Source organism: Thunnus maccoyii, chromosome 12, assembly GCF_910596095.1.
Source record: "Thunnus maccoyii chromosome 12, fThuMac1.1, whole genome shotgun sequence".
Taxonomy (NCBI): domain Eukaryota; kingdom Metazoa; phylum Chordata; class Actinopteri; order Scombriformes; family Scombridae; genus Thunnus; species Thunnus maccoyii.
The window spans coordinates 30,415,166-30,441,551 of NC_056544.1; the positions used below are offsets into that span (position 1 = coordinate 30,415,166).

Here is a 26,386-nt window from a genome sequence, read left to right on the forward strand (position 1 = left end):
TACTGACATTTCTGAACACTGATCAAAGTGATAAATGAGATGAATTGATGAGATGTGATGGTGAGAAAAGGCGAGCAGAAAACAGTCAGTCAGCATGTGTGCAGTTGGTGGACGGTCCCTTGTTTCTGAGGATCATCAGCAGAGAGAGTCCACAGCAGTACACCAGACTCTTCACTATCAGCACTGTGTACAGCACACAGAGCAGCTTCACCTGGTACTGAGACGGGACAGGTGGAGGAAGAGCAGAAACCTCTGAAACAGGAAAAAAACAAATGTCAGTGCTCTGCTCCTCTGCTCTCTCTGAGAGCATCTTCAGATGAAGCTGAATCACTGCTGAACACAGTCACCAAGCCTTCATTACCTTGTTCTGTTTGGGCCTCCACTGTTATCCCCTCATGCTTGACGTAGCAGTGGTATTTATATGTGCTGTTCTCTTGCCGATGGAGCAGCAGGATGGAGGCGGTGCGTCCCGGCTCTCTGAGCTCCAGCTGCTCTCCCTCAGCAAGGGGCAGATCCTCCAGCGGGCCGTTCTTCTTCTGTCTTCTCCAGGAGAACTGGACCACAGGAGGAGACATGGCTGAGGCCAGACACAGCAGGGAGCTCTTCCCCTCCAGGTGGGCTGCTGGGTACACGCTCACTACGGGCTTCACTACCTGCTCATCTGAAGTTTGACAGCAGCAACAAGCAGCATAGACACACATTCACACAGTCAACAGCAGCTTACAGCACTGCACTGCATTCAGTCTGATCCTGGAAACTACATGATCACTAAACTACTCATCAATACACCACAAACATCATCTACTGGACACTGTATCAATAATCATATCAAACTAAAGCATCATGGAAGCTCAACATATGTCATATATAAAGATTAAAACATCATTTACCACTTTATCAATATTTACCACAACATTAGTTACTAATATAATAGAGTTTATAAAGTATAAAATATATCATGACATAACAGCCTCATATAAAATACATTTGCTGATGATTATAGTGTTTTATATCAAATGTATTTACCACCATATACTTTAATAAGTAAGAATCAATCAATTATTATAACTTAAGAGCTTTGTCTTTTACATAAAAGCCAATTACCACAATATGTTTGGATATTTCAAATATAATATAATATAATATAATATAATATAATATAATATAATATAATATAATATAATATAATATAATATAATATAATATAATATAATATAATATAATAATATAATATAATGTGATGACATTTGTCTCAGTAAAATTTAAAGTATAGTTTTATTACTTGGTTAAAATATATTATATTTATGTTACATTTGTAAATGATTATACTGTTTTATATGAAGTATATTTACCAGCATATACTCTAATCAGACACACAATACATCAATACTTTTAACAACTTTTTAAAGAGTTTTAGCTTTTATATAAAACACAATTACCACAACATGTTCAGATATGTAAATAAAATATAACATAATAATATAAATATAATTAAATTACAACATGTAAATTATCTGATTCATTATATTTTCTACCAAACACTTTCTAAAATATTTTTGACATTATATATTTGACATCATGTTGATTTCATATAACAATTTGATTTATATTAAATATGGATTAAGATATACAATTATACATTTTATCTATAAATTATGTTTAGCTTCATCACACATTTAAAATGAGTTTGTCGTCATGCATTAATTTATCTTCCACTAAAAGACATATTTATCATCATAAACACACAATTATCATGAGATACATTTTACCATTTACAAATATATACTGTATATTTAACACACAATATATTTATCACTATTTGCTTCTAAAATGACATTTAGGAACATTTATTAAATGATGTTTCACATCATATATCATCTTGTTTTTAATAAACAGGAGCTGCTGCTGAATCAGTGAGATTATTAAATACTGTTTATTTGTAACATTACTGATATCAGACTTTTTGGCTGTAAACAAACTTTGATGTGATGCATAAATAAAGAAGAACTTGTGGTGTGCAGTGAGATTTGAAGCTCTTTTCAGGAGTTATTGATTTGTTTTATGGTAGAATGGCTGCATCAAGAATTCTCTACTAAATATGAAAAAACTAACATGTAAAGCCTGAAGCAGCAGAAACTAAAACTAAAAACACATTTTCAACTTGTTCAATAAAACAACTGAAGGAAAATGAAAGTTTAGTCTTACCTACATACAGTTTAGTTCCAGAGCCAAACTTGTAGTACCAGTCTGTTCCACCCACAGTGAATGAGACTGTGACAAAAACCTGTCTGCTGTTGAATGTGTCAGCTGAGGTGAACGAATCCAAATTATGAACCAGTATCATATTTCATCTCCATGATGTGTTTCTCTAATGTTCATATCAACATGACTGTCTCTTCTTTTATTTGATTTTAGCCACATTAGCAGTGTGACTATATGGATGCTAATGTCAGTCGGTTGGTCGGTCCACCACTTAAGTGCAGATCCATTGGATCTGATTGTGGATCAAAGGACGGATGGATTGTTCATTAAATGTTGTGCAGACGTTCACGGTCCCCAGAGGATTCAATTATTTATTTGACTTGATTGATTCTAACTTTGAATCTAGCGCCACCAGCAGGTTGACATGTTTGGTCCAGACTGAAATATCTTTTCATCTATTGGATGGATTGTCATGTAATTTAGTAGAAATATTCATGTTCCCCTCAGGATGAATTATAATAACTTTGATCCTCTGACTTTTCCTGTAGCGCCACCATCAGGTCAACATTTAAACTAAACTAAGAACTCATTTAAAATCAAACTGACATTTGTAATGATGCAAATTACTTAAAGCTGTTATAATCAATATTTTTATAATAACCATGATGTGTCAGTGTGTAATGTGTTGGTTGTGGCTCGTAGTGATGAACCTACAGAGAATCATCAGTGACTGTGCAGCTCCTCTCGGCTTTACCGAGCTTTATAATGAGTTTCAGCTCATTGTTTATCTGTCCGGCTGCAACTTTACTGTTTTGGTTCACTCTCAGCGCTCTCATAGCGTCGTTTTGGGCCGCAGCAGGCAGCTGTTTTCAGAGAAAAAGCTGTGAAAAGCCACTGTACACTACCTGCTCAGCACCAAACGGCAAACAGACACAGTTAGCTGTAGACTAGCTGCTGAACATAGTGGAGCATTTAGCAGCTAAAGAGCCAGATATTTCCCTCAGGAGTTGGTAGAGAGTAAAAACAGAGCTAAAAGAGAGTGAATATTGGACTTACATTCACCAGGTGGACAGAAACACGACTCCAAATGAATGATAATGTTGCTCCGTAACTGCTGGATGTGGAAATAAGCAAATGTTTGCTAACAAGTTCAACATATCAGCTTAAAAGCTGATGATGTGTCAGTGTTGGTCACTACTTGTCTCTGATGAAAACTAGTGGACAAAACATCAGTAAATGCAGGTGTAAAATCCTTCCCTACAACTTAACATTACAACAGTATGTTGTGTGGTTCACTCCAGATGTTTAGATAAGAATGATGGACTAAAATAAAATATTATTCCTGTTGATCTAAGTTCAAAAGTTGTAAAGTTCACATTTGAGGAGATTTGTTGAGTATTATGAACTAAACCAAGTTAGGATGACATTAGTACCTGTGCTGCCATGCAGGTACATTTTCATAGGAGCTGTAGTTTTTGCTTGTTTGTCAATCAATTGATGTTTAACATTTTGAATCACATAAAGGATTAAATTTCTAATAGTAAATGCTGTAGTGGAGCCATTTGTCTTAGAATATGGACAGTAAACATCAGAACCTGTGGTTAAGGTTTAGTGAGGTTTAGGTAAAGATCATGGTTTGGGTTAAAATGACTTCCTCCTTAAGATGAGGGGAGCTGCGTCGTCATGGTTACAATAATAAACGTGTGGTTAAAGTTAGGAAATGATGGTGGTCGTGTTAAAAAAAAAAAAAAACAGTGTCTGCTGTCGTTTCTCTTGTGAAGACAGTCTCAGCTGCTCACAGAGCAAAATCCATTTACATTTACCACATTTCTGTTGAGGGGAAATTGTCATAAATCCAAGAATTGTGTTGAATCTTTTACTAAAGTGAAATTATCTGTTGAAATCTGCTCAAAGATGTGACATGAAGAATGCTGCCTGAAGGCTTTTATTGTGAAAGAGCCACAGGAAGTGTTTTAATTAACAGCAGATTATTATTGTGAAGGAGGAATGAACTTTATTCCAGCAGCAGGTCAAAGAAGACCATTTTTATCTTCATCTCAAACTTTCAACTCTGTCGAACATCTTTTTCTATTTATTATTTTCTCAATTTTTGTTATTAAATCAAATGTTAATAAAGTTTCACTTTTGATCTCTCCATTATTTGGCTCTTTTTTCTGTGTTATATTGTTGTTTTTTTGTTTGTTTGTCTTCATCTTGTTGTATCATTGTGCTTCTGTGTTGCTCCTTTGTTCTCACTGTGTGGAACAACAGGAAACCTGCTGAAATAGCTGATAAATAATATCAATGAAATATAATGTTTAAATCAAAATCCTGACACCAACAGACAAACATTTAGTCCTCAGCTCAGTTTGTTAGTGACTCTGGCTGAGATGGAGGTGAAATATGTGAACCTGGGCTGTGGTTTACTGCTCTCTTCCTGTCACAAACACTGTTTGACATCTGTTCATCTGGAGGTTTTTGTTCAGGCTGCAGGAATCATTTCTCACTGTGGGTATCAACTGTAGTACAGGAGCAGTAGTAGGTGGCTGAATGTGAGAGTTTAACTGTCTGGATCAACAACTCCCAGCTGTTCCCTTTATTTACAAATGAGAAATCATCTTTCTGAGGATGACTGGAACTTCTATCTACGATACCATTCGTCATGTCAATATCAAGAATATATGTGAATGTTTCTGTGTCTTTCTTCTGGTACCAGTATACAAATGGGCGTTCACTGATACACTGGTCAGTTCCACAGCTGAAGGAGACTTTTTCACCAGCTCTCCTGGTCAATGTTAAATCATCCTGAATCAGCTCTGCTGCCATGGCAACCAGCGCTGTAGAGAAACAGACACACAGATGAAGGTGAGTGTGACAGTGTTTGTTAAAGATTGAGTTTGTTGGCTCCTGATTGGCTGGAAACACTCACCTGAACACAGACAGCACAGAGCAGCAGCTGGGAGGAAAAGCATTTTGTGCAGTGGTGTTTCCTCTGGTGAACCTGGGGAGAAGTGGCGCTCTGATGCAGCTGAGGCCAAACAAGGACGTGCTGTGAGATCAGACGAGGGCCACGTGGTTTCTAACAGCTCCGCAAACCTCCCATCAGCCCCTGCGGCGGACAGATAAGGCTGCTGCTGCTGTCTGACAGTAGACCTTTTCATAGTAGACATTTTGAATTGTCTTTTAAAAGCAGATTGTTACTAATAACCTTAAAATCCCCCTCAACTTAAAAATATGTTTTTCTTCTTTTTCCTTCAGTTGGATGTTTGAGTTTGTTCTGAAAGTTTCTCTGTATCACCTTAAATCTCAGTTTAACACTTTTACCTACAAGCAGGATTTATGACATCACACCTAGTTTGGAGTCAATCATGGTCCAATATGCAACTTACACAAGTGTGATGTGGAAACTTGAAGCCTCCAGTATATAAACACTGAGAATGACTTCATAGTGAAGGAGGAGACATCTTGTGTTCAGCAGGAAAACTTCAGAAATGAACAATATACAGATTCAGAAATTCTGGATTTGGAGGCATGACAACGAGCCCAAACATCCAGCCAGAGTCATAAAGAACTATCTTCAGCAACAAGAAGAACAAGGAGTCCTGCAACAGATGGTTTGGCCCCAACAGAGTCAACTATTAAGACTCACAGGCAATTTAGAGTTAGTTTGTTTTTAGTGAACTTTGGACTGTGTGGGGAAAAGGAACATTGGAGGGAGATTATGCAAACTCCACACAGAAAAACCTTGATCAGCCAGCGGGTCTGATGCCAGAAGTTTCTTTCTGTGAGGTGACAGTGCTAACCACTGCACAAAACCATACCATCTGCATTTTGATTCCAGCTATCATGCCCCTCTCTCTGCCCTGTTTCCTGTCTCTCTGCACTTCCAACTGTCAAATAAAGGAAAAAAATGCCCAAAAAAGAAGGTGTAAAAAGAATAAAAAGGTCTATTATTTATTTATTTATTTATTGTCGCTTTTTGTACAAAGTGAAACTTTTTGGTGCAGATTTTTTTATATATATTTTTAGTTTTATTTATTTACAGTTTGAATCTTGTGTACATTTTGTTTTTGTTGCAATCTGAATCTTTGAACTGAAGTTCATTTTAACTTTGTTTGACACAAAACAGCTTTTGTAAATTTATAATAGTAATAGTATTTTAAATGTATTGTTTAATTAACTGTTTTGGAGTTGCTTTCATCAAAATCAAAATAAGAACCAGGTTTAATGCCAAGCAGGTTTGTACATACAAGGAATTTACCTCAGTGTTGTGGTGCCTAACAGTCAAAAATATACACAGAATTAAGTAATCCTGAATAACATAAAAAAGAAAGAAATTTACAGTATAAAATATGTCAAATAAATTCTAAGTAAGAAGAGCTGCCAATAATAATAATACAAGTTGTCTTTATATTTTGAATTAGTTGAACTAATTTGATCTAACATGGCACGTTACATTAACACAAAGAGCAGCATATTTGCTTAATTAGATCTTTCTGAAAAGTTATTCTCAAATCTACTTTTAATGGAATAATACATAAAACCAAACCAGACAAAAGCCAGACTGTTCCCTTAAGAAGCTTCATAATCAGCTGGGATACATTTAATGTTATTTTAAGAAATGTTTGTTCTGCTGCCAAGCTTTTAAATCATCTAAACAGTACCCATATTTACTCTGAACTGACTCTAACTTTAACTAATTCTGAACAGTTTGATCTTTCCCAATGAAAGGCCCTTAAAGTCCTGATAATATCTTAATATCTTGTCATAGAAGAGTGACAAGAAGTTGCAACCTCATCACCAAACAACAACGTCTATTTACAGTCTTATTTATTAACAACAATAAATGAAGAGTACATTATGGCTGTGTGATGGATTTAACTGAGACAGGAACTGAACTGTGTTGTGGCTGAGTAGTTACTGTACCTCATGGTGAGTTCTGAAATTAAAAATCAAAGAGAAAGACCGCCACCCTGTGGTCATTCAGAGGAAACACAAAACCATGCCATCTATTGTCAGCATGGCAACATGATGCTTTTCCTCTAATTCTTCAATCAGGAGTGACATCTAGTGGATAAAACAACATAATACTGATTTAGAAAGGAAGAATGAAGCACTGTAAAAGCCCTTTGAAATGATTTAAGACACTTTATTTCTAAATAAAATGGTGGCTCAGGTTTTTTTTCTCAGATATTATATACTACTAGAAAAATTCTAAAACAATCAGTAAGAATGCAAAGTTCTTGTAAAGTTATGCCTTGTAGTCTATTTTTTTTCTTTTTAATATTACATAACTATTTATTTTTGCATATCTGACTTAAAGAACAGCTTCATAATTTTTTAATTCTGTATTAAAACATCAGTCAGGTGTCCATATGAACAGTGAAAGAGGTTTTCCTCGCTGTAATCATTCCTCCTGTTCATACTGGATATTAAAAGATCCTTAAAATGTGCTTTCAATGTAAGTGATGGAGGCCAAAATCCACAGTGTGTCCACACAGTCATTTAAAAGTTGATGTGAAGCTTATATGAGGCTTCAGCAGTCTGAGTCAGTCATATCAAGTGGATATCTGCTTCTTTGTGTTTCCTTGGACATTGTTTCCCAGTTGAGCTGCAGGTGGAAGTATAGTAACAAAAAGAGGGACTTTGGCACTAAAAAGACTGTAACGTTGAAAGATATCTACTTGATTTGTCTCATTTGGACACTGAAGCTTCATATTAGCTTCAGATAAACTTTTAAATACATTTTTGCACAGAGGACTGTGGATTTTGTCCTCCATCACTTACATTGTAAGTGCATTATGAAGAGATCTTCTAATGGTCAGTATGTACAGGAGGAATGATTACAGCAAGAAAAAACATGTTTCACTGTTCAAAACATGGAGTCAAAGGGGATTTAATGTGACCTTTTGTACACTGAAAAGACCCTTATATGTCAAAGTGAAAATAGATCTCTACAAAGTGATCTAAATGTATTTCAAATATAAAATACATCATCAGCCTTACTAGTAAAATATAAATCTGAAAAGTAATTAGTACCTATAGCTGTGAAGTAAATGTAGTGGAGTAGAAAGTAAAATATCTCCCTAAAATATCTTCCCATAAAATGGAAATACTCATGTAAAGTACCTCACAATTGCACTTTATTACATTCCTCCCCTGCTGTAAAGTGTACCTTTGCTAAAAACTCGGGTTATTAGGACTCATATAAAACTGTTGACAGCGAATCAACACTTCCTTTCCTGCAGCAGACGGGCCGTGTGGGTTTCTGCTCAGCAGCCTCCACACTGTTCGCTGTGGTTTTTCATTTTATTAACACAATGTTGGTTAAAACCATCGACTGTGGTTAAAGTATCGTTCCAGGAACTTCAGTATGAATTCAGCGCTCACTGTCTCAGTTTTCATCTGTGTTATTAATGTGTGAGAGAAGCAGCTGAAATCCTAAACTCAGAGCTGAGAAACTGACATCATTAAATAAAGGGAGACGTTCAAACTCCTGCAGTCTGCTCAGGTCCCACAGTCTGTACTGAGTTCAGACAAATACATTACTCAATAAGTTTAAACAAATAGATAAAAATAAAATAGTTGAATAGTAATAGTCCTAATAGATAGTACTAATAATACTTTTTGTAATACTTTTGATACTAGGAACCCAACTTAAATCATATTTTTTATACTTTTATTGAATACCAAACACAAACAAGCATATGTGATATGTATTTACAACACAACATAAACATCAGATGTATGTAAAAAAGAAAACCCTCTCCTGTTCATTTTTAATGAAGAGAGCAAAGAAATGTTTCTCATTTGGCAAAAATACAAGTGCACATATACACATATACGTATGTTGGTGTGAACAAAGTTCATTTTCTCACATATTCCACCTTAATTACAATAAATAACTCATTAAATAACAAAACCCAAATTAATAATACTATTAATATTGTACATAATTACTTGTACTAATTTAATAATTAATATAGATTATTTAATAATATTGATTTTATAATCAATATTTGTTTTACTTTCTTGTTGCTGTTTGTTTTAATATCAGTGTCTCTTATGAAGTTGTTTTTGTTAATAAAACAAACCAATTTTAAAATTGTGGTGTTTCTGAAATCTTTCATCTTCTTCTAAATTGAGGTTTTTGCCTGCAGAGTGTTTAAATTCACACTGTAAGAACATTTTTAACATTCACTTCCTCTCTTCAACGTTTTAAAACATACATCCTACATTTGTTATCATCAATCAGAGCAGCAGAACACAAACCACACCGAGACAAACAAGTCATCTTTTCTACACTGAATCACTTTTCTATTTCTTTCTGTTGTATAAATCTAAATGAACTTAGTTTTCTTATATTCATATTATAGGGAAATGTACCAATCAATTTTGTCTTGATAAAACTGCAAGAGCTGATCAGTATTTTGGTGGTTTAGAAAGAAATCAAAAAACACACCCATCATTTTGACAACATTCAGGCTTCAGTGCAGACTAATCAAGCCGCTGTGTGATCATTTTTATAGCAGCTCTTCAAAGCAGCTCTCTGCTGTTTCTTCATGTGTGTAAACAACAGTTTCATCAGCGTAGAGTCGTACATCCACGCTGAAACTATATTACAAGATGATACTGAACCTGTTGGCACACCACACCTACTTGCTTGCATTTAATAACTTTATGTTTATGTTTGCTTCCCTTTACTGTGTTGTTTCTGTTCAGCAGTAAGCTTTTCTTTGTATCTTCCTGTATATTTGTTTTTAGCACTATGTGAAAGTTTACTGAGATCTACTGACGACAAGAGTCAAATTACTTGTAGGTATCAACAAACTTGGCCAATATAGTGGATTCTGTGTCCGATGATTTACATTATTTGAAGCCAAACTGGGATCAATGAAAACATGGATGATTATAGAAGACAGAAACTGTGATGTTTCAGTTTATTGAGAATGTTTCTCTGAATGACTTTCACAAACCTGCCACCCTCTGCATAATGTATTAAAAAGAAAATAAACAAGAAAGAAAAAATATTGTAAGCACTTAAATATCTACCAGGTAGCTAATGATTCAACTTCATTTTACACTATTATATAAGTCACGATTAAAAGTGGAATTAAACTAGAGCATAAAGATATTAATATTCTACAGAATGTATACTTAGTAATTGCAAATATACTGTATATGTTTATATATGTATTTATGTTTTCAGGACAAATGTGTCTTAACTATTTTCAGTGAGAAAATGTAAAACCAACCACAACATATCATTACTGGTATTTCTGAACACTGATCAAAGTGATAAATGAGATGAATTGATGACATGTGATGGTGAGAAAAGGCGAGCAGAAAACAGTCAGTCAGCATGTGTGCAGTTGGTGGACGGTCCCTTGTTTCTGAGGATCATCAGCAGAGAGAGTCCACAGCAGTACACCAGACTCTTCACTATCAGCACTGTGTACAGCACACAGAGCAGCTTCACCTGGTACTGAGACGGGACAGGTGGAGGAAGAGCAGAAACCTCTGAAACAGGAAAAAAACAAATGTCAGTGCTCTGCTCCTCTGCTTTCTCTGAGAGCATCTTCAGATGAAGCTGAATCACTGCTGAACACAGTCACCAAGCCTTCATTACCTTGTTCTGTTTGGGCCTCCACTGTTATCCCCTCATGCTTGACGTAGCAGTGGTATTTATATGTGCTGTTCTCTTGCCGATGGAGCAGCAGGATGGAGGCGGTGCGTCCCGGCTCTCTGAGCTCCAGCTGCTCTCCCTCAGCAGGGGTCAGATCCTCCAGCGGGCCGTTCTTCTTCTGTCTTCTCCAGGAGAACTGGACCACAGGAGGAGACATGGCTGAGGCCAGACACAGCAGGGAGCTCTTCCCCTCCAGGTGGGCTGCTGGGTACACGCTCACCACGGGCTTCACTACCTGCTCATCTGAAGTTTGACAGCAGCAACAAGCAGCATAGACACACATTCACACAGTCAACAGCAGCTTACAGCACTGCACTGCATTCAGTCTGATCCTGGAAACTACATGATCACTAAACTACTCATCAATACACCACAAACATCATCTACTGGACACTGTATCAATAATCATATCAAACTAAAGCATCATGGAAGCTCATCATATGTCATATATAAAGATTAAAACATCATTTAACACTCTTTATCAATATTTACCACAACATTAGTTACTAATATAATAGAGTTTATAAAACATAAAATATATCATGACATAACAGCCTCATATAAAATACATTTGCTGATGATTATACTGTTTTATATTAAATGTTTTTACCACAATATACTTTAATTAGTAAAAATCAATCATTAATTTTAACATAAGAGTTTTAGCTCAATACATAAAAGCTCATTACCACATGTTTGGATATGTCAAATATAATAAAATAAAATAAAATAAAAAAAAACAAAATAAAATATAATGAGGTAAAATTTGTCTCAGTAAAATATAAAGTATAGTTTTATTACTTGCTTAAAATATACTATATTTAAATTACATTTGTAAATGATTATACTGTTTTATATGAAGTATATTTACCAGCATATACTTTACTCTAATCAGACACACAATACATCAATACTTTTAACAACTTTTTAAAGAGTTTTAGCTTTTATATAAAACACAATTACCACAACATGTTCAGATATGTAAATAAAATATAATATAATAATATATATTCTTAATTAAATGACAACATGTAAATTATCTGATTCATTATATTTTCTACCAAACACTTTCTAAAATATTTTTGACATTATATATTTGACATCATGTTGATTTCATATAACAATTTGATTTATATTAGATGTGAATTATGATATGCAATTATACATTTTATCTATGAATTATATTTAGCTTAATCACACATTTAAAATGAGTTTGCCTTCATGCATTAATTTATCTTCCACTAAAAGACATATTTATCATCATAAACACACAATTATCATGAGATACATTTTACCATTTACAAATATATACTGTATATTTAACACACAATATATTTATCACTCTTTGCTTCTAAAATTACATTTAGGAACATTTATTAAATGATGTTTCACATCATATATCATCTTGTTTTTAATAAACAGGAGCTGCTGCTGAATCAGTGAGATTATTAAATACTGTTTATTTGTAACATTACTGATATCAGACTTTTTGGCTGTAAACAAACTTTGATGTGATGCATAAATAAAGAAGAACTTGTGGTGTGCAGTGAGATTTGAAGCTCTTTTCAGGAGTTATTGATTAGTTTTATGGAAGAATGGCTGCATCAAGAATTCTCTACTAAATATGAAAAAACTAAGATGTAAAGCCTGAAGCAGCAGAAACTAAAACTAAAAACACATTTTCAACTTGTTCAATAAAACAACTGAAGGAAAATGAAAATTTAGTCTTACCTGTTACATACAGTTTAGTTCCAGAGCCAAAGATGTCGTAGAACTCGTTTCCTCCCACAGTGAATGAGACTGTGACAAAAACCTGTCTGCTGTTGAATGTGTCAGCTGAGGTGAACGAATCCAAATTATGAACCAGTATCATATTTCATCTCCATGATGTGTTTCTCTAATGTTCATATCAACATGACTGTCTCTTCTTTTATTTGATTTTAGCCACATTAGCAGTGTGACTATATGGATGCTAATGTCAGTCGGTTGGTCGGTCCACCACTTAAGTGCAGATCCATTGGATCTGATTGTGGATCAAAGGACGGATGGATTGTTCATTAAATGTTGTGCAGACGTTCACGGTCCCCAGAGGATTCAATTATTTATTTGACTTGATTGATTCTAACTTTGAATCTAGCGCCACCAGCAGGTTGACATGTTTGGTCTAGACTGAAATATCTTTTCATCTATTGGATGGATTGTCATGTAATTTAGTAGAAATATTCATGTTCCCCTCAGGATGAATTATAATAACTTTGATCCTCTGACTTTTCCTCTAGCGCCACTGATTTGCATCATTACAAACTGACATTTGTAATGATGCAAATTACTTAAAGCTGTTATAATCAATATTTTTATAATAACCATGATGTGTCAGTGTGTAATGTGTTGGTCGTGGCTCGTAGTGATGAACCTACAGAGAATTATCAGTGACTCTGCAGCTCCTCTCGGCTTTACGGAGCTTTATAGTGAGTTTCAGCTCATTGTTTATCTGTCCGGCTGCAACTTTACTGTTTTGGTTCACTCTCAGCGCTCTTATAGCGTCGTTTTGGGCCGCAGCAGGCAGCTGTTTTCAGAGAAAAGGCTGTAAAAAGCCACTGTACACTACCTGCTCAGCACCAAACGGCAAACAGACACAGTTAGCTGTAGACTAGCTGCTGAACATAGTGGAGTATTTAGCAGCTAAAGAGCCAGATATTTCCCTCAGGAGTTGGTAGAGAGTAAAAACAGAGCTAAAAGAGAGTGAATATTGGACTTAGATTCACCAGGTGGACAGAAACACGACTCCAAATGAATGATAATGTTGCTCCGTAACTGCTGGATGTGGAAATAAGCAAGTGTTTGCTAACAAGTTCAACATATCAACTTAAAAGCTGATGATGTGTCAGTGTTGGTCACTACTTGTCTCTGATGAAAACTAGTGGACAAAACATCAGTAAATGTTAGGATGACATTAGTACCTGTGCTGCCATGCAGGTACATTTTCATAGGAACTGTAGTTTTTGTTTTCTTGTCAATCAATTGTTGTTTAACATTTTGAATCACATAAAGGATTAAATTTCTAATAGTAAATGCTGTAGTGGAGCCATTTGTCTTAGAATATGGACAGTAATCATCAGAACCTGTGGTTAAGGTTTAGTTAGGTTTAGGTAAAGATCATGGTTTGGGTTAAAATGACTTCCTTTTTAAGATGAGGGGAGCTGCATCGTCATGGTTACAATAATAAACACGTGGTTAAAGTTAGGAAATGATGGTGGTCGTGTTAAAAGAAACAAACAGTGTCTGCTGTCGTTTCTCTTGTGAAGACAGTCTCAGCTGCTCACAGAGCAAAATCCATTTACATTTACCACATTTCTGTTGAGGGGAAATTGTCATAAATCCAAGAATTGTGTTGAATCTTTTACTAAAGTGAAATTATCTGTTGAAATCTGCTCAAAGATGTGATGTGAAGAATGCTGCCTGAAGGCTTTTATTGTGAAAGAGACACAGGAAGTGTTTTCATGAACAGCAGATTATTATTGTGAAGGAGGAATGAACTTTATTCCAGCAGCAGGTCAAAGAAGACCATTTTTATCTTCATCTCAAACTTTCAACTCTGTCAAACATCTTTTTCTATTTATTATTTTCTCAATTTTTGTTATTAAATCAAATGTTAATAAAGTTTCACTTTTGATCTCTCCATTATTTGGCTCTTTTATCTGTGTTATATCGTTGTTTATTTGTTTGTTTGTCTTCATCTTGTTGTATCATTGTGCTTCTGTGTTGCTCCTTTGTTCTCACTGTGTGGAACAACAGGAAACCTGCTGAAATAGCTGATAAATAATATCAATGAAAAATAATGTTTAAATCAAAATCCTGACACCAACAGACAAACATTTAGTCCTCAGCTCAGTTTGTTTGTGACTCTGGCTGAGATGGAGGTGAAATATGTGATCCTGGGCTGTGGTTTACTGCTCTCTTCCTGTCACAAACACTGTTTGACATCTGTTCATCTGGAGGTTTTTGTTCAGGCTGCAGGGATCATTTCTCACTGTGGGTAGCATCTTTCTCACAGAGGCAGTAGTAGGTGGCTGAATGTGAGAGTTTAACTGTCTGGATCAACAACTCACTGCTGTTCTGTTTATTTACAGCTGAGAAATCATCTTTCTGAGGATGATTGTACCTTCTATCTATGTTACCATTCGTCATGTCAATATCAAGAATAAATGTGAATGTTTCTGTGTCTTTCTTCTGTAACCAGTATACAAATGGGCGTTCACTGTCACACTGGTCAGTTCCTCCACAGCTGAAGGAGACTGTTTCACCAGCTCTCCTGGTCAATGTTAAATCATCCTGAATCAGCTCTGCTGCCATGGCAACCAGCGCTGTAGAGAAACAGACACACAGATGAAGGTGAGTGTGACAGTGTTTGTTAAAGGTTGAGTTTGTGGGCTCCTGATTGGCTGGAAACACTCACCTGAACACAGACAGCACAGAGCAGCAGCTGGGAGGAAAAGCATTTTGTGCAGTGATGTTTCCTCTGGTGAACCTGGGGAGAAGTGGCGCTCTGATGCAGCTGAGGCCAAACAAGGACGAGCTGTGAGATCAGACGAGGGCCACGTGGTTTCTAACAGCTCCTCAAACCTCCAATCAGCCCCTGCGGCGGACAGATAAGGCTGCTGTCTGACAGTAGACCTTTTCATAGTAGACATTTTGATTTGTATTTGAAAAGCAGATTGTTACTAATAACCTTAAAATCCCCCTCAACTTAAAAATATGTTTTCTTCTTTTTCCTTCAGTTGGATGTTTGAGTTTGTTCTGAAAGTTTCTCTGTATCACCTTAAATCTCAGTTTAACACTTTTACCTACAAGCAGGATTTATGACATCACACCTAGTTTGGAGTCAGTCATGATCCAATATGCAACTTACACAAGTGTGATGTGGAAACTTGAAGCCTCCAGTACATAAACACTGTAAATGACTTCATAGTGAAGGAGGAGACATCTGATGTTCAGCAGGAAAACTTAAGAAATGAACAACATTTACAGATTCAGAGATTCTGGATTTGTAGGCATGACAACGAACCCAAACATTCAGCCAGAGTCATAAAGAACTATCTTCAGCAACAAGAAGAACAAGGAGTCCTGCAACAGATGGTTTGGCCCCCACAGAGTCAACTATTAAGACTCACAGGCAATTTAGAGTTAGTTTATTTTTAGTGAACTTTGGACTGTGTGGGGAAAAGGAACATTGCAGGGAGATTATGCAAACTCCACACAGAAAAACCTCAAACAGCCAGCGGGTCTGATGCCAGAAGCTTCTTTCTGTGAGGTGACAGTGCTAACCACTGCACAAAACCATAACATCTGCATTTTGATTCCAGCTATCATGCCCCTCTCTCTGCCCTGTTTCCTGTCTCTCTGCACTTTCAACTGTCAAATAAAGGAAAAAAAAACAAAAAAGAAGGTGAAAATAGAAGAAAAGGTCTATTATTTCTTTATCAAATTCAATTTTTGGACAATGTAAAACATTTTGGTGCAGATTTTTTGTATATATATTTTTGTTATTTTCAGTTTGATTTGTTGTTATTGCAATCTGAGTCTTTGAACTGAAGTTCAAAGTTTTTAACTTTGACACAAACAGCTTTTGGAAATCAATAATAGTAATTGTATTTTAATTGTATTATTTAATTAACAATTTTGGAGTTAGGGTTAGGGAATTTACCTTAGTGTTGTGGTGCCTTATATTTTGAATCAGTTGAACTAATTTGATCTAACATGGCATGTTACATTAACACAAAGAGCAGCGTATTTGCTTAATTAGATCTTTCTGAAAAGTTATTCTCAAATCTACTTTTAATGGAATAATACACGAAACCAAACCAGACAAAAGCCAGACTGTTCCTTTAAGAGGCTTCATAATCAGCTGGGATACATTTAATGTTATTAAAGGAAATGTTTGTTCTGCTGCTTTTCTATCATCTAAACAGTTCCCATATTTACTCTGAACTGACTCTAACTTTAACTAACTCTGAACAGTTTGATCTTTCCCAATGAAAGGCCCTTAAAGTCCTGATAATATCTTAATATCTTGTCATAGAAGATTGACAAGAAGTTGCAAACTTATCACCAAACAACAACATCTATTTAGAGTCTTAAATAGGCATAAGAACAATAAATGAAGTGTACATTATGGCTGTGTGATGGATTTAACTGAGACAGGAACTGAACTGTGTTGTGGCCAAGTAGTTATTGTACCTCATGGTGACTTCTGAAATTAAAAATCAAAGAGAAAGACCGCCACCCTGTGGTCATTCAGATGAAACACAAAGGGATCCAGACAATGCCATCTATGGTCACCATGGCAACATGATGCTTTTCCTCTAATTCTTCAATCAGGAGTGACATCTAGTAGATAAAACAACATAATACTGATCTTGAAAGAAAGAATGAAGCACTGTAAAAGCCCTTTGAAATGACTTAAGACACTTTATTTTTAAATAAAATGGTGGTGGCTCAGGTTTTTTTTCTGATATTATATACTACTAGAAAAATTCTAAAACAATCAGTAAGAATGCAAAGTTCTTGTAAAGTTATGCCTTGTAGTCTATTTTTTTTCCTTTTAATATTACATAATTATTTATTTTTGCATATCTGACTTAAAGAACAGCTTCATAATTTTTTAATTCTGTATTAAAACATCAGTTAGGTGTCCATATGAACAGTGAAAGAGGTTTTCCTCGCTGTAATCATTCCTCCTGTTCATACTGGATATTAAAAGATACTTCAAATGTGCTTTCAATGTAAGTGATGGAGGCCAAAATCCACAATGTGTCCACACAGTCATTTAAAAGTTGATTTGAAGCTTATATGAGGCTTCATCAGTCTGAGTTAGTCATATCAAGTGGATATCTGCTTCTTTGTGTTTCCTTGGACATTGTTTCCCTGTTGAGCTGCAGTGGAAGTATAGTAACAAAAAGAGGGACTTTGGCACTAAAAAGACTGTAACGTTGAAAGATTTCTACTTGATTTGTCTCATTTGGACGCTGAAGCTTCATATTAGCTTCAGATAAACTTTTAAATACATTTTTGCACAGAAGGAGGACTGTGGATTTTGTCCTCCATCACTTCCATTGTAAGTGCATTATGAAAAGATCTTCTAATGGTCAGTACGAACAGGAGGAATGATTACAGCAAGAAAAAACATGTTTCACTGTTCAAAACATGGAGTCAAAGGGGATTTAATGTGACCTTTTGTACACTGAAAAGACCCTCATATGTCAAAGTGAAAATAGATCTCTACAAAGTGATCTAAATGTATTTCAAATATAAAATACATCATCAGCCTTACTAGTAAAATATAAATCTGAAAAGTAATTAGTACCTATAGCTGTGAAGTAAACGTAGTGGAGTAGAAAGTAAAATATCTCCCTCTGAAATGTAGTGGAGTGGACGTATAAAAAAGCATAAAAAGGAAATACTCATGTAAAGTACCTCACAATTGCACTTTATTACATTCCTCCCCAGCTGTAAAGTGCACCTTTTCTAAAAACTCGGGTTATTAGGACTCATATAAAACTGTTGACAGCGAATCAACACTTCCTTTCCTGCAGCAGACGGGCCGTGTGGGTTTCTGCTCAGCAGCCTCCACACTGTTCGCTGTGGTTTTTCATTTTATTAACACAATGACGGTTACAACCATCGACTCTGGTTAAACTTGGTTGAACTTTTAAATTGTATTGCATGTAAATGAAGAGATTTGCTTTTTGCCAATTACCTATTCATGTAAGAAAATAAACAGAACACTAGTGGGTCAAAAAATGAGGGAGGGAAAGGGAGAGGAGGGGTGAGAGACAGACAGTGATCAGTAGATGCTGAGTAAAAGGGAACAGGCAGCTTTACATTACGGTGCTGTAATATCTCTTAACTTCTGGGGTTGTACTAAACAGTCCTTTCATCCCCATGTCCAAACTGTGTGAGTGTGAGCATGTGTGTATGTAATACTGTATGTCAAGGCTGATAATTAGTGTAATTACTGCAAGTGATCACACTATTGTAGCAGCAGCCGGCAGCAGCTCTCAGTAGAGTTGGCACATCGGCACCTGGACAGCGGCGTATGACTTTTTTTTTTTTTTCTCACCCATCTTCATCCAGCAAATCACCAGGTGAGTTCCTTTTTGCTTTGCTTTGTAACATTGTCAAAATACATTACATTTCCAATCAGTTTGAATTGTGCTATATGCCCTTGCTTTTGTCATGATAACGATTTGGTACCGTGTCATCCGATCACAACATCAAACAAAAAGCTATTTTACCGGTATATATTTTTTTCCTTAAGCCTGTGATCTGTTCTTTGAGATTCTTTCCGACTTACTGACCAATCTTGACGATTTGGAGTTTTTGCTCAAATTGTTTTCCTGAAGTGAATTTAATTCCGTTGAAATGTAAAAGGCATAGGACTGAAGATGTTGGAGTTAAGTTTTGAAATCAGTCTTGCTAACTACTACATCTGTACTGTTGCTGAAATGTCTTGTTTCAGCAGCAAGTCAACATTTCTGAGAGCGGAGCTGGACTTGTGATTCTGATGCTCCAAATTACACAGTGAGTTTCATTTTACTTTGTGTTATATGACAACATGCCCAAATAACTTAATTTTATGTCGATAATATCCCATCGCTGTCTGTGTAGTGTTGTGTACTTGTAGATTTATTACTCTAGTGGCCTATATGAAACACATCAGCAATTTGCAGCAATATCCCAGTCCTTCAGTGTTGCATTCCCGGATGGATGCAACACTGAAGTGTGCTATTTATACTACTACAGTTTATGATACACACTGTTTTTGTTTTTCAGGTGGTTCACAGGGATAAACACTGAGAGGCACCCCGTCCTTTCACTGAAGATGGAGAAAGATGACACCAGTCAACCCTTGTGTGTCTCCTAAAGAAACTAATGGACTCTTGAATGGGGCAGCGAACCCTCTCACCCACCCACACAATCAGTCTGTTAGCCACACTTTTCAGTTACTCACTGAGTTAGTCTTGATTACTCATAGTAATGTGGTGAGCATTAGTACATGGCAACAATTACAGATGTACTGTACCAAACTATCAGATTCTTACGCTACTGACACACACCCACTAAAGCTGTCCCATTGTTCTTTAACCATATCATTTTTCCAGTTCAATCGTCCCAGCATTTTTTGACATGCAACAGTTAGAGGAGCATGTTGATATATTTTGTCTTTATTTGTGTACAATGTTCAGACAGACTACACTACTTGTTTGAATATTGACATTTTAAATGACTTTTGAATGTTTAGCTACCTGAATAAACTCCATGCTTTGTTCTATTACTTTATAATTGTGTACAAATGTTTAGCATCATTCATTTATAATGTTAATAAAGTGAGACATGGTTTGAAAGAAACACTTTGAAGATTTATAATTTGTCTTAACATTTGAAGTCACAATTCAAATGGCTGTTTATTCACTGTTGTAAATACTGTCTGAGTAATTATGTCAAGTAACAAGGTTTGTGGAAAAAAATATTTAAAATTTAAACTCACCGCAGTCCTCACTGTTAGCAGTCAGTTAGTTAAAGTTTGTCTTTGACAAACCAAATCTACTCAACAGTGACATCTTTGGTTAAAGCATGTCTCAGGTTAAAAAAATGAATATATTCCTGCACTACCTTCTAACCTTTGTATCCAGGCAGACATGTTTGCAACAAGGTGGTTGACTAAAAACACATGTACAACTAACTGCATCATTGTTTTATGTCCCAGAGAACTACATGCTAGAGGGCGTGAATAAGTGTCATCGCTCTGCAAGAGAAAGATGTCGACGGTTTGGATCGCACTGCTGGGGCTATTCGAGGCCGTGCTGCCAGAGTTTTCCACCCGGTCACTTCTGAAATGGATAATTATGAACCTGGAGTCTACACAGAGAAGCTACTGGAGGCCACCAAGCTCCTCACTAACACAGGTACCACACAAACATTATGTAATGAAACCAAGAACAGTAATGTGTTTGTTTCTGCCAATAGACTGTGCACTTACATGCAAGTGATTTAACTTGTTGTTGAGTATTCAGATGTTGTTGTTGTTAGTTGAAACTCACTGTAGTACTCACTGTTAGTAGTCACACAATAGTGTGTCGAGTAGTATGTCATACATTTTTCTGTTTACGGTAAAAATCTGTAAATATACCACTTGTGAAAAGTTCAAATTAACAGTAATACACAAGCTACTGTTAATTTACACTGCTTGTAACAGTATTTTGCTGTAAAAGTAGAAAATAACAGTTTTATGCTCTATTTATAAAGGCACCTACAAACTGAATGTCAGCATGACACTGATTTCCGTTAATGCAGTATAATGGTAAGTATAATGGCATATTCTGGGGTCGTGCAGTGTACGGGGCACAGGAAATTGCTCTTAAACAGTATCTTTTTCATTTTAAAGTTCTTAACATAGGTCTAGAATGGCAAATTCTGGGGTCATGCGGTGTATGGAACACAGAATCTTGCCTTTTTAACAATTAGTTTTCTACAAAATCTTAATCTACAAATTAGGCTCTCTCAGATAGCATGAATTTCCTGGGGTCGTGCGGTGTACGGGGCACAGGAAATTGCCTTCAAAACCACTACTTTTGCTTAGTTTTTAGCTTAATACCAGCAATTCCCGCGGTCGTGAGGTGTATGGAACACAGGCGACATAGGCTCCACAACCCAGTTTTAAAAGTCACGAGACCTAGGATCTTCAGACCTGACTGGCCAGGCTAGGGCAACCTAGCGGTGTTAACAAATGGCCTGCGGCGGTCAGGTGGTAAGTATGCGGCCCCCCTGTGTCCCGACTATAGGGCAGCATGCAGGGTGTGGTGGTCCAGGATGGCAGGACCTTGAACGTGGCCCAGTCTTCTATGAGGGTTAGCCTCACTCATGCAACAGCCCACAACGCACCACACACAACAAATCTGACCTTGGCCCCCAAACAATCGGTCTCCTTAAAATTTTCTCACAAGACCCAAATTCTCCATCTTCTACTAACAGTGAAGACTACAGTGAGTTTCAATTAACAGCTATGAAATACCCTTGAAAGTCAAATCACTTGCATGTAAGTCTACAGACGGACGGCCGAAGAAACGACGACGACGCAGGTAAGGCTCGAGGCTCCTGTGCAGGTCCCCCAGCCGTGGCCCCTTCGAGCCTTATGATATAAAATATTGCTAGAGTGTTAAAGAAATGTATAAATCTGCACAAAAAAATTAAAAACATCGAAGAAATACTTTAAAATTACCTAATTTAAATAAAGGCTTGTTATATACAGTATTCTTTTGTAAATTCGTAGAATTATCCATACAAAAACATAATTTCAATAATCATTACTTCATATAAACATTATTTGAAAGTAATAACAAGCAACTGTCTACAGACTTTTCCATGGGATTTACTGTATATATATATCCAACATATCCGCCTGACAAATGGTTTTAAGATTTTGTTGATCACATTTAAAGAACAGCTTGTTCTGGCCCCAACCTTAATTTCAGACAGTCTTAAGCCTTAATGTCCCTGCACTAAAAGAGGCAAAGTTTCATCATGCTCAGTTCCTGTTCAAGTGGCAAACTGCACTCCTTAAGAGCGCCAGCCTCATGGCTCCCCTCTGCCACTGCTGTGAGGGTCGGAGGCAAAGTTGCCTTTCTGTGTACATTGAAAAAAATACAGGCAACAACGTTGACACCTGTTGGTGTGCAGGTACTTTTAAGAGCATGATACATATTTTCTGCTTTTGTATTCTCAGGAAAAGGCTTGCTGAGGCTCATTGCAGAGGATCACAGCCATCGTTGGAATTCTGAAAGGAAGTGGGTGACTTTCAATCTGTCCTATGAACTTGAGGCTTTTTTAGCATGCAGATTCACCTATTTCCATGGCCAAGGACAGTTCAATAAATATTTGTCAGAGTTTGTCAGTATTCCTTTGCGCAATGTCAAAGGATCCAGTGTGTATAATAATGTTCATATCACTTGGATGTGTAGAGAGGATAGTTTGCAGCATCTGTTAGCTCCCTGACAGATGTACTATCCACAGTTAGATTTTCAGTTCTTGCCATTTTTACATGCTTGGTTATAGAGTCCCCTGTCAGGATAGTGTCTGGAGCAGCATCTCTTCTTCTGGTCTTTGGCGTAGCAGTGGTTTTTCTCAGGTTTTGGTTAATCTTATCAGCTTCCCTGTGTTTAATGTAGTTAGCTATATTTCTCCTGGCTCTTGGCCTAGCATTAGTTTTGGGGCTATTTTTTTTTTATTTTATGTTCAGATGCAGAGCAGTGACCTCAGTAGGTGTTGGGCCAGCTGGTGAAATCACCATAGCTACCACCAGCTTCATACTACCACTAAGGGTTTACATGTATAGGTACTAAATGCATTTATATTAAAGTAAAGAGCACAACAATATTACTTTACCAACCAACCAACTTTACCAATTGTTACATCACCACCAGAACACAATGAAAACACTATAAACAGCCTGTGGCTCAAAGAAAACTTTTAAATACATTGATCTTTGTTGAAAAACTGTAATGTTGAGAGATAACATCTTGATTTGACTCATTTGGACACTGAAGCTTCATATTAGCTTCAGATAAACTTTTAAATATATTTTTGCACAGAAGGAGGACTGTGGATTTTGTCCCCCATCTTATAATTACTACAAGGTGTTCATGTGTGTATCTGTCCTTAAAGCAGAGTGAGGAGATGTGTCACTATTTGTGACCATCTTTGTTTGACTGAGGAAATAAGAACCAATAACTTGAAAAAACATCTTATTGTGCTGCAGATGTTATAATTCTTGAGCCAGATTGACAGAAAAGTATTTTGAGTTTCTGAGAAAGCACCTGTAAGTTATCTCTTAGACAAACAAAAGTTTCCATCTTTAGACACATTTAGTTCCTCTGAAAGGTGAAGAAGTCACATGTTTTATTTCAGTGTATAAATCCTACAAGTAAAAGTGTTTAGTGTAAATGTAGCTTTTGAAGCACTGAAACAATATGAAGCAATTGTGTTGAAAAAGTTCCAGTTTTGCAGCATTTGATGCAGTGAAATGGCAAAATCTGACAACTCTTGGTGTTGCTTTTGTATGGATGGCTTAAATCTGAGACCATGATCATGAACAGTCAGAATACAGGTGGTCTTACTGCTTTCATTATTAATCTTTTGTTCAATGTGGTCTACACTATAAAAACTGATCACTTTTTAAAAAAGATTCTTCAGATGTTTTTAAATACTGAGAAGCACTTCCTGTATTCAAAACCAGCCCAACACCTCTCTGATAAAAGTGTTACGTGTTCAGAGTGTCATGGAAACACGTTTCACTGAAACGTGTTTCCATAACACATTTGCTTTGAAAGGTCAATATTGTGTCTACTAGTCTGCTTTGTTACTTGGGGCTCATGCTGCCTTCACATTATATGAGATGGATGGTACAGTTAGTACATATTTCTCATGTTGACAGCCTGTGAGAGTTCATGTTATTGAACAACTCAAGACAGTTATGAATGCAAAGTTGGTCATGTGAGGTTTAAAAATACTGTGCACTGACAATAAGTTAGAACTCATTAAAGGTGGTTCAGTAACCTTGAAAGATGGACGTTTGCCAACATGAGGCGTCACATATGTTTAGTTTTCAGGCACTTCTGGATTATTAAGTGGTGAGTTGGTTTCTCCATCATGACTGCAAGTTAGATGTTGATGTGAATTCTACCTACAAGTTGAAAACCAGTAATAACAGTAACTCTGAACTCGCAGTATGGTGATGTTATTATGTGGACAATTGTATATGTTTATTTAATAGCTTATAAAATTAAGCTTGCAAGCAAATAACTAAATAGTAATTTAAAACAAAGTATACAAGCAAGAACCTAAATATGCAGACTTAAAAGTATTTCAACAACACAAAAAGCAATAATAACATTCAATACAAGGTCTAAAATAGTTGCACTTGTGCTGTATGAAACCTAAACTAATATGAAACCTTTACCTGACCTGAAAATATCAACATTACCTGCAGTAAAGTCTTATTGGCTCAGTAAAGTCTGAGCCAATAAGAAAAATAAAGAACAAAACTGATTTATTATCACATCTCAATCACATAACATTTCAATCTACTACTGATATCTTAATAGTCAAATGTCAATGTGATTATTTGCATGTCATTTCTAGTATCGAAGGTACAACTGGGCAAAAAAAATAAAATCATAAAATCTGTAGTATCGTTCAACCAGTGTATTCTCTTGTATCCTCTATGAGGAGCTGTGGCACCTTCAGCCAGAGGCTCACACTCCCCCCAGCTACAAAACGGAACGGTTCGCTTTGTGCCAACAGCCATCAGACAGCTCTGACTGTGTTGCACAGTTTTTATTACTTTTATTACTATTTTTATTATTTAATGCACTTTATCTTGTTGTTGCTGATAGTAATTTTTATCTGCTATATATCTTTGCTGTTGTGACACCATGAATCAAAAAAGTGTTATCTTATCTTACTTTATCTTAACTTATGGGAGAGTGTGGTTAAAACAACACTGCATGATTTCTACATGTATTTGTTTTGTTTCCAGTCTGTGGAAACCTTGACATAACATAGCATAGTAGCAGTTATTTTTTACGTTTCAGAGATGAGCAATGCCCAAAACAACAAATCAAAGTTTACTCAGTCATAACTCTAAACTTCCTTCACAAAAAAAACCACAAAATTAAAATAGATGACAAAGCTCTAACCTCATCTCCTAACTGAAAACATGAGAGAAATGATTGCAAAAGAAAAGGGCAACTGCTACTGCTAGTATTAAATATTTACATTTTACAATGAATTAGTCCATGAAATTTGTTATTTTTAATTTTAGAACAAAAAAAGACTTAACATAAGTCTACAAGAAGCTCCTAGTCTGAACACCCATGCTGCTTCTTCTTACAATCACTCACAATAAACACAAATCCAAACTGCTAAGGAACGGCCTCCATTGTTGAAGTGGAAGGGGAGGTTGTTGTCAGCTGTCCCTCAGCAGCAATCCCTTCAAATGATACAATCATAGGACACCACCCGCAGCTCATCACACATATAAACACTGAATATACAAGCTGAGCAAGAGAGAGAGAGATAAATAAAATACCACAACAAATGACTATGGGTCATAACTAACTGTATTGGCAAGAAATGGACAGTTTCTTGATGCAAGTGGTTGGAGATGCTCCACATATTCTACTGAGAAATACTGATAATTATTGGAGCTCATTTGTTCTGGTTAATATTATCTTTACCATCTAAACACAGCAATGAAACTTCATAAAGTGCAAACATGAAGCTCTGCCATCTGTGCTGCAGTTTGATCTGATTGCAGCTTTAATGTGTAAAAGTTACACCAAATCAAGAATTTATTCATGTAAAATAAACAGCAATTGTATAACTGTATTTATCTACACCAACATCTTAAATACAAAAAAGTTACAGTGACTGCAAAATGTC

The 26,386-nt window shown here is 36.1% G+C and overlaps 2 protein-coding genes and 1 long non-coding RNA gene across 3 annotated transcripts; 1 reads left to right on the forward strand and 2 right to left on the reverse strand.

The window, feature by feature from the left end:
• Positions 1–5,262, reverse strand: LOC121908080. Its single transcript, XM_042427776.1, has 5 exons — positions 5,132–5,262; positions 4,710–5,039; positions 2,206–2,247; positions 362–661; positions 1–252 (listed from the first exon to the last, which is right to left on the reverse strand). The coding sequence occupies exons 1-5, from the start codon at positions 5,172–5,174 to the stop codon at positions 86–88; spliced, it is 882 nt and encodes a 293-aa protein (XP_042283710.1). The 5' UTR covers positions 5,175–5,262; the 3' UTR covers positions 1–85.
• A 5,208-nt stretch (positions 5,263–10,470) lies between these two features.
• On the reverse strand, positions 10,471–17,205 carry LOC121908084. The gene is made up of 6 exons (XM_042427780.1): positions 17,126–17,205; positions 15,345–15,524; positions 14,920–15,252; positions 12,620–12,688; positions 10,832–11,131; positions 10,471–10,722 (listed from the first exon to the last, which is right to left on the reverse strand). Exons 2-6 carry the CDS (start codon positions 15,385–15,387, stop codon positions 10,556–10,558), a joined length of 912 nt encoding a protein of 303 aa, XP_042283714.1. The 5' UTR covers positions 15,388–15,524; positions 17,126–17,205; the 3' UTR covers positions 10,471–10,555.
• Positions 17,206–19,004: 1,799 nt separating this feature from the next.
• LOC121908089 lies at positions 19,005–19,781 on the forward strand. The gene is made up of 3 exons (XR_006099171.1): positions 19,005–19,032; positions 19,410–19,468; positions 19,721–19,781. It is a non-coding gene; the product is annotated as an uncharacterized LOC121908089 (long non-coding RNA).
• The last annotated feature ends 6,605 nt before the right edge of the window (positions 19,782–26,386 follow it).

What these genes read in the sequence shown, in the direction of transcription:
- LOC121908084 (XM_042427780.1), bottom strand. Translation starts at nt 15,387, where the DNA reads ATGCTTTTCCTCCCAGCTGCTGCTCTGTGCTGTCTGTGTTCAG. An exon ending in TCTGTGCTGTCTGTGTTCAG is followed by an intron (nt 15,253 to 15,344) that starts GTGAGTGTTTCC and finishes GTTTCTCTACAG; the next exon opens with CGCTGGTTGCCATGGCAGCA. An exon ending in AACTAAACTGTATGTAACAG is followed by an intron (nt 11,132 to 12,619) that starts GTAAGACTAAAT and finishes GTCAAACTTCAG; the next exon opens with ATGAGCAGGTAGTGAAGCCC.
- LOC121908080 (XM_042427776.1), bottom strand. Translation starts at nt 5,174, where the DNA reads ATGCTTTTCCTCCCAGCTGCTGCTCTGTGCTGTCTGTGTTCAG. An exon ending in TGGAACTAAACTGTATGTAG is followed by an intron (nt 662 to 2,205) that starts GTAAGACTAAAC and finishes GTCAAACTTCAG; the next exon opens with ATGAGCAGGTAGTGAAGCCC. An exon ending in GGAGGCCCAAACAGAACAAG is followed by an intron (nt 253 to 361) that starts GTAATGAAGGCT and finishes TTCCTGTTTCAG; the next exon opens with AGGTTTCTGCTCTTCCTCCA.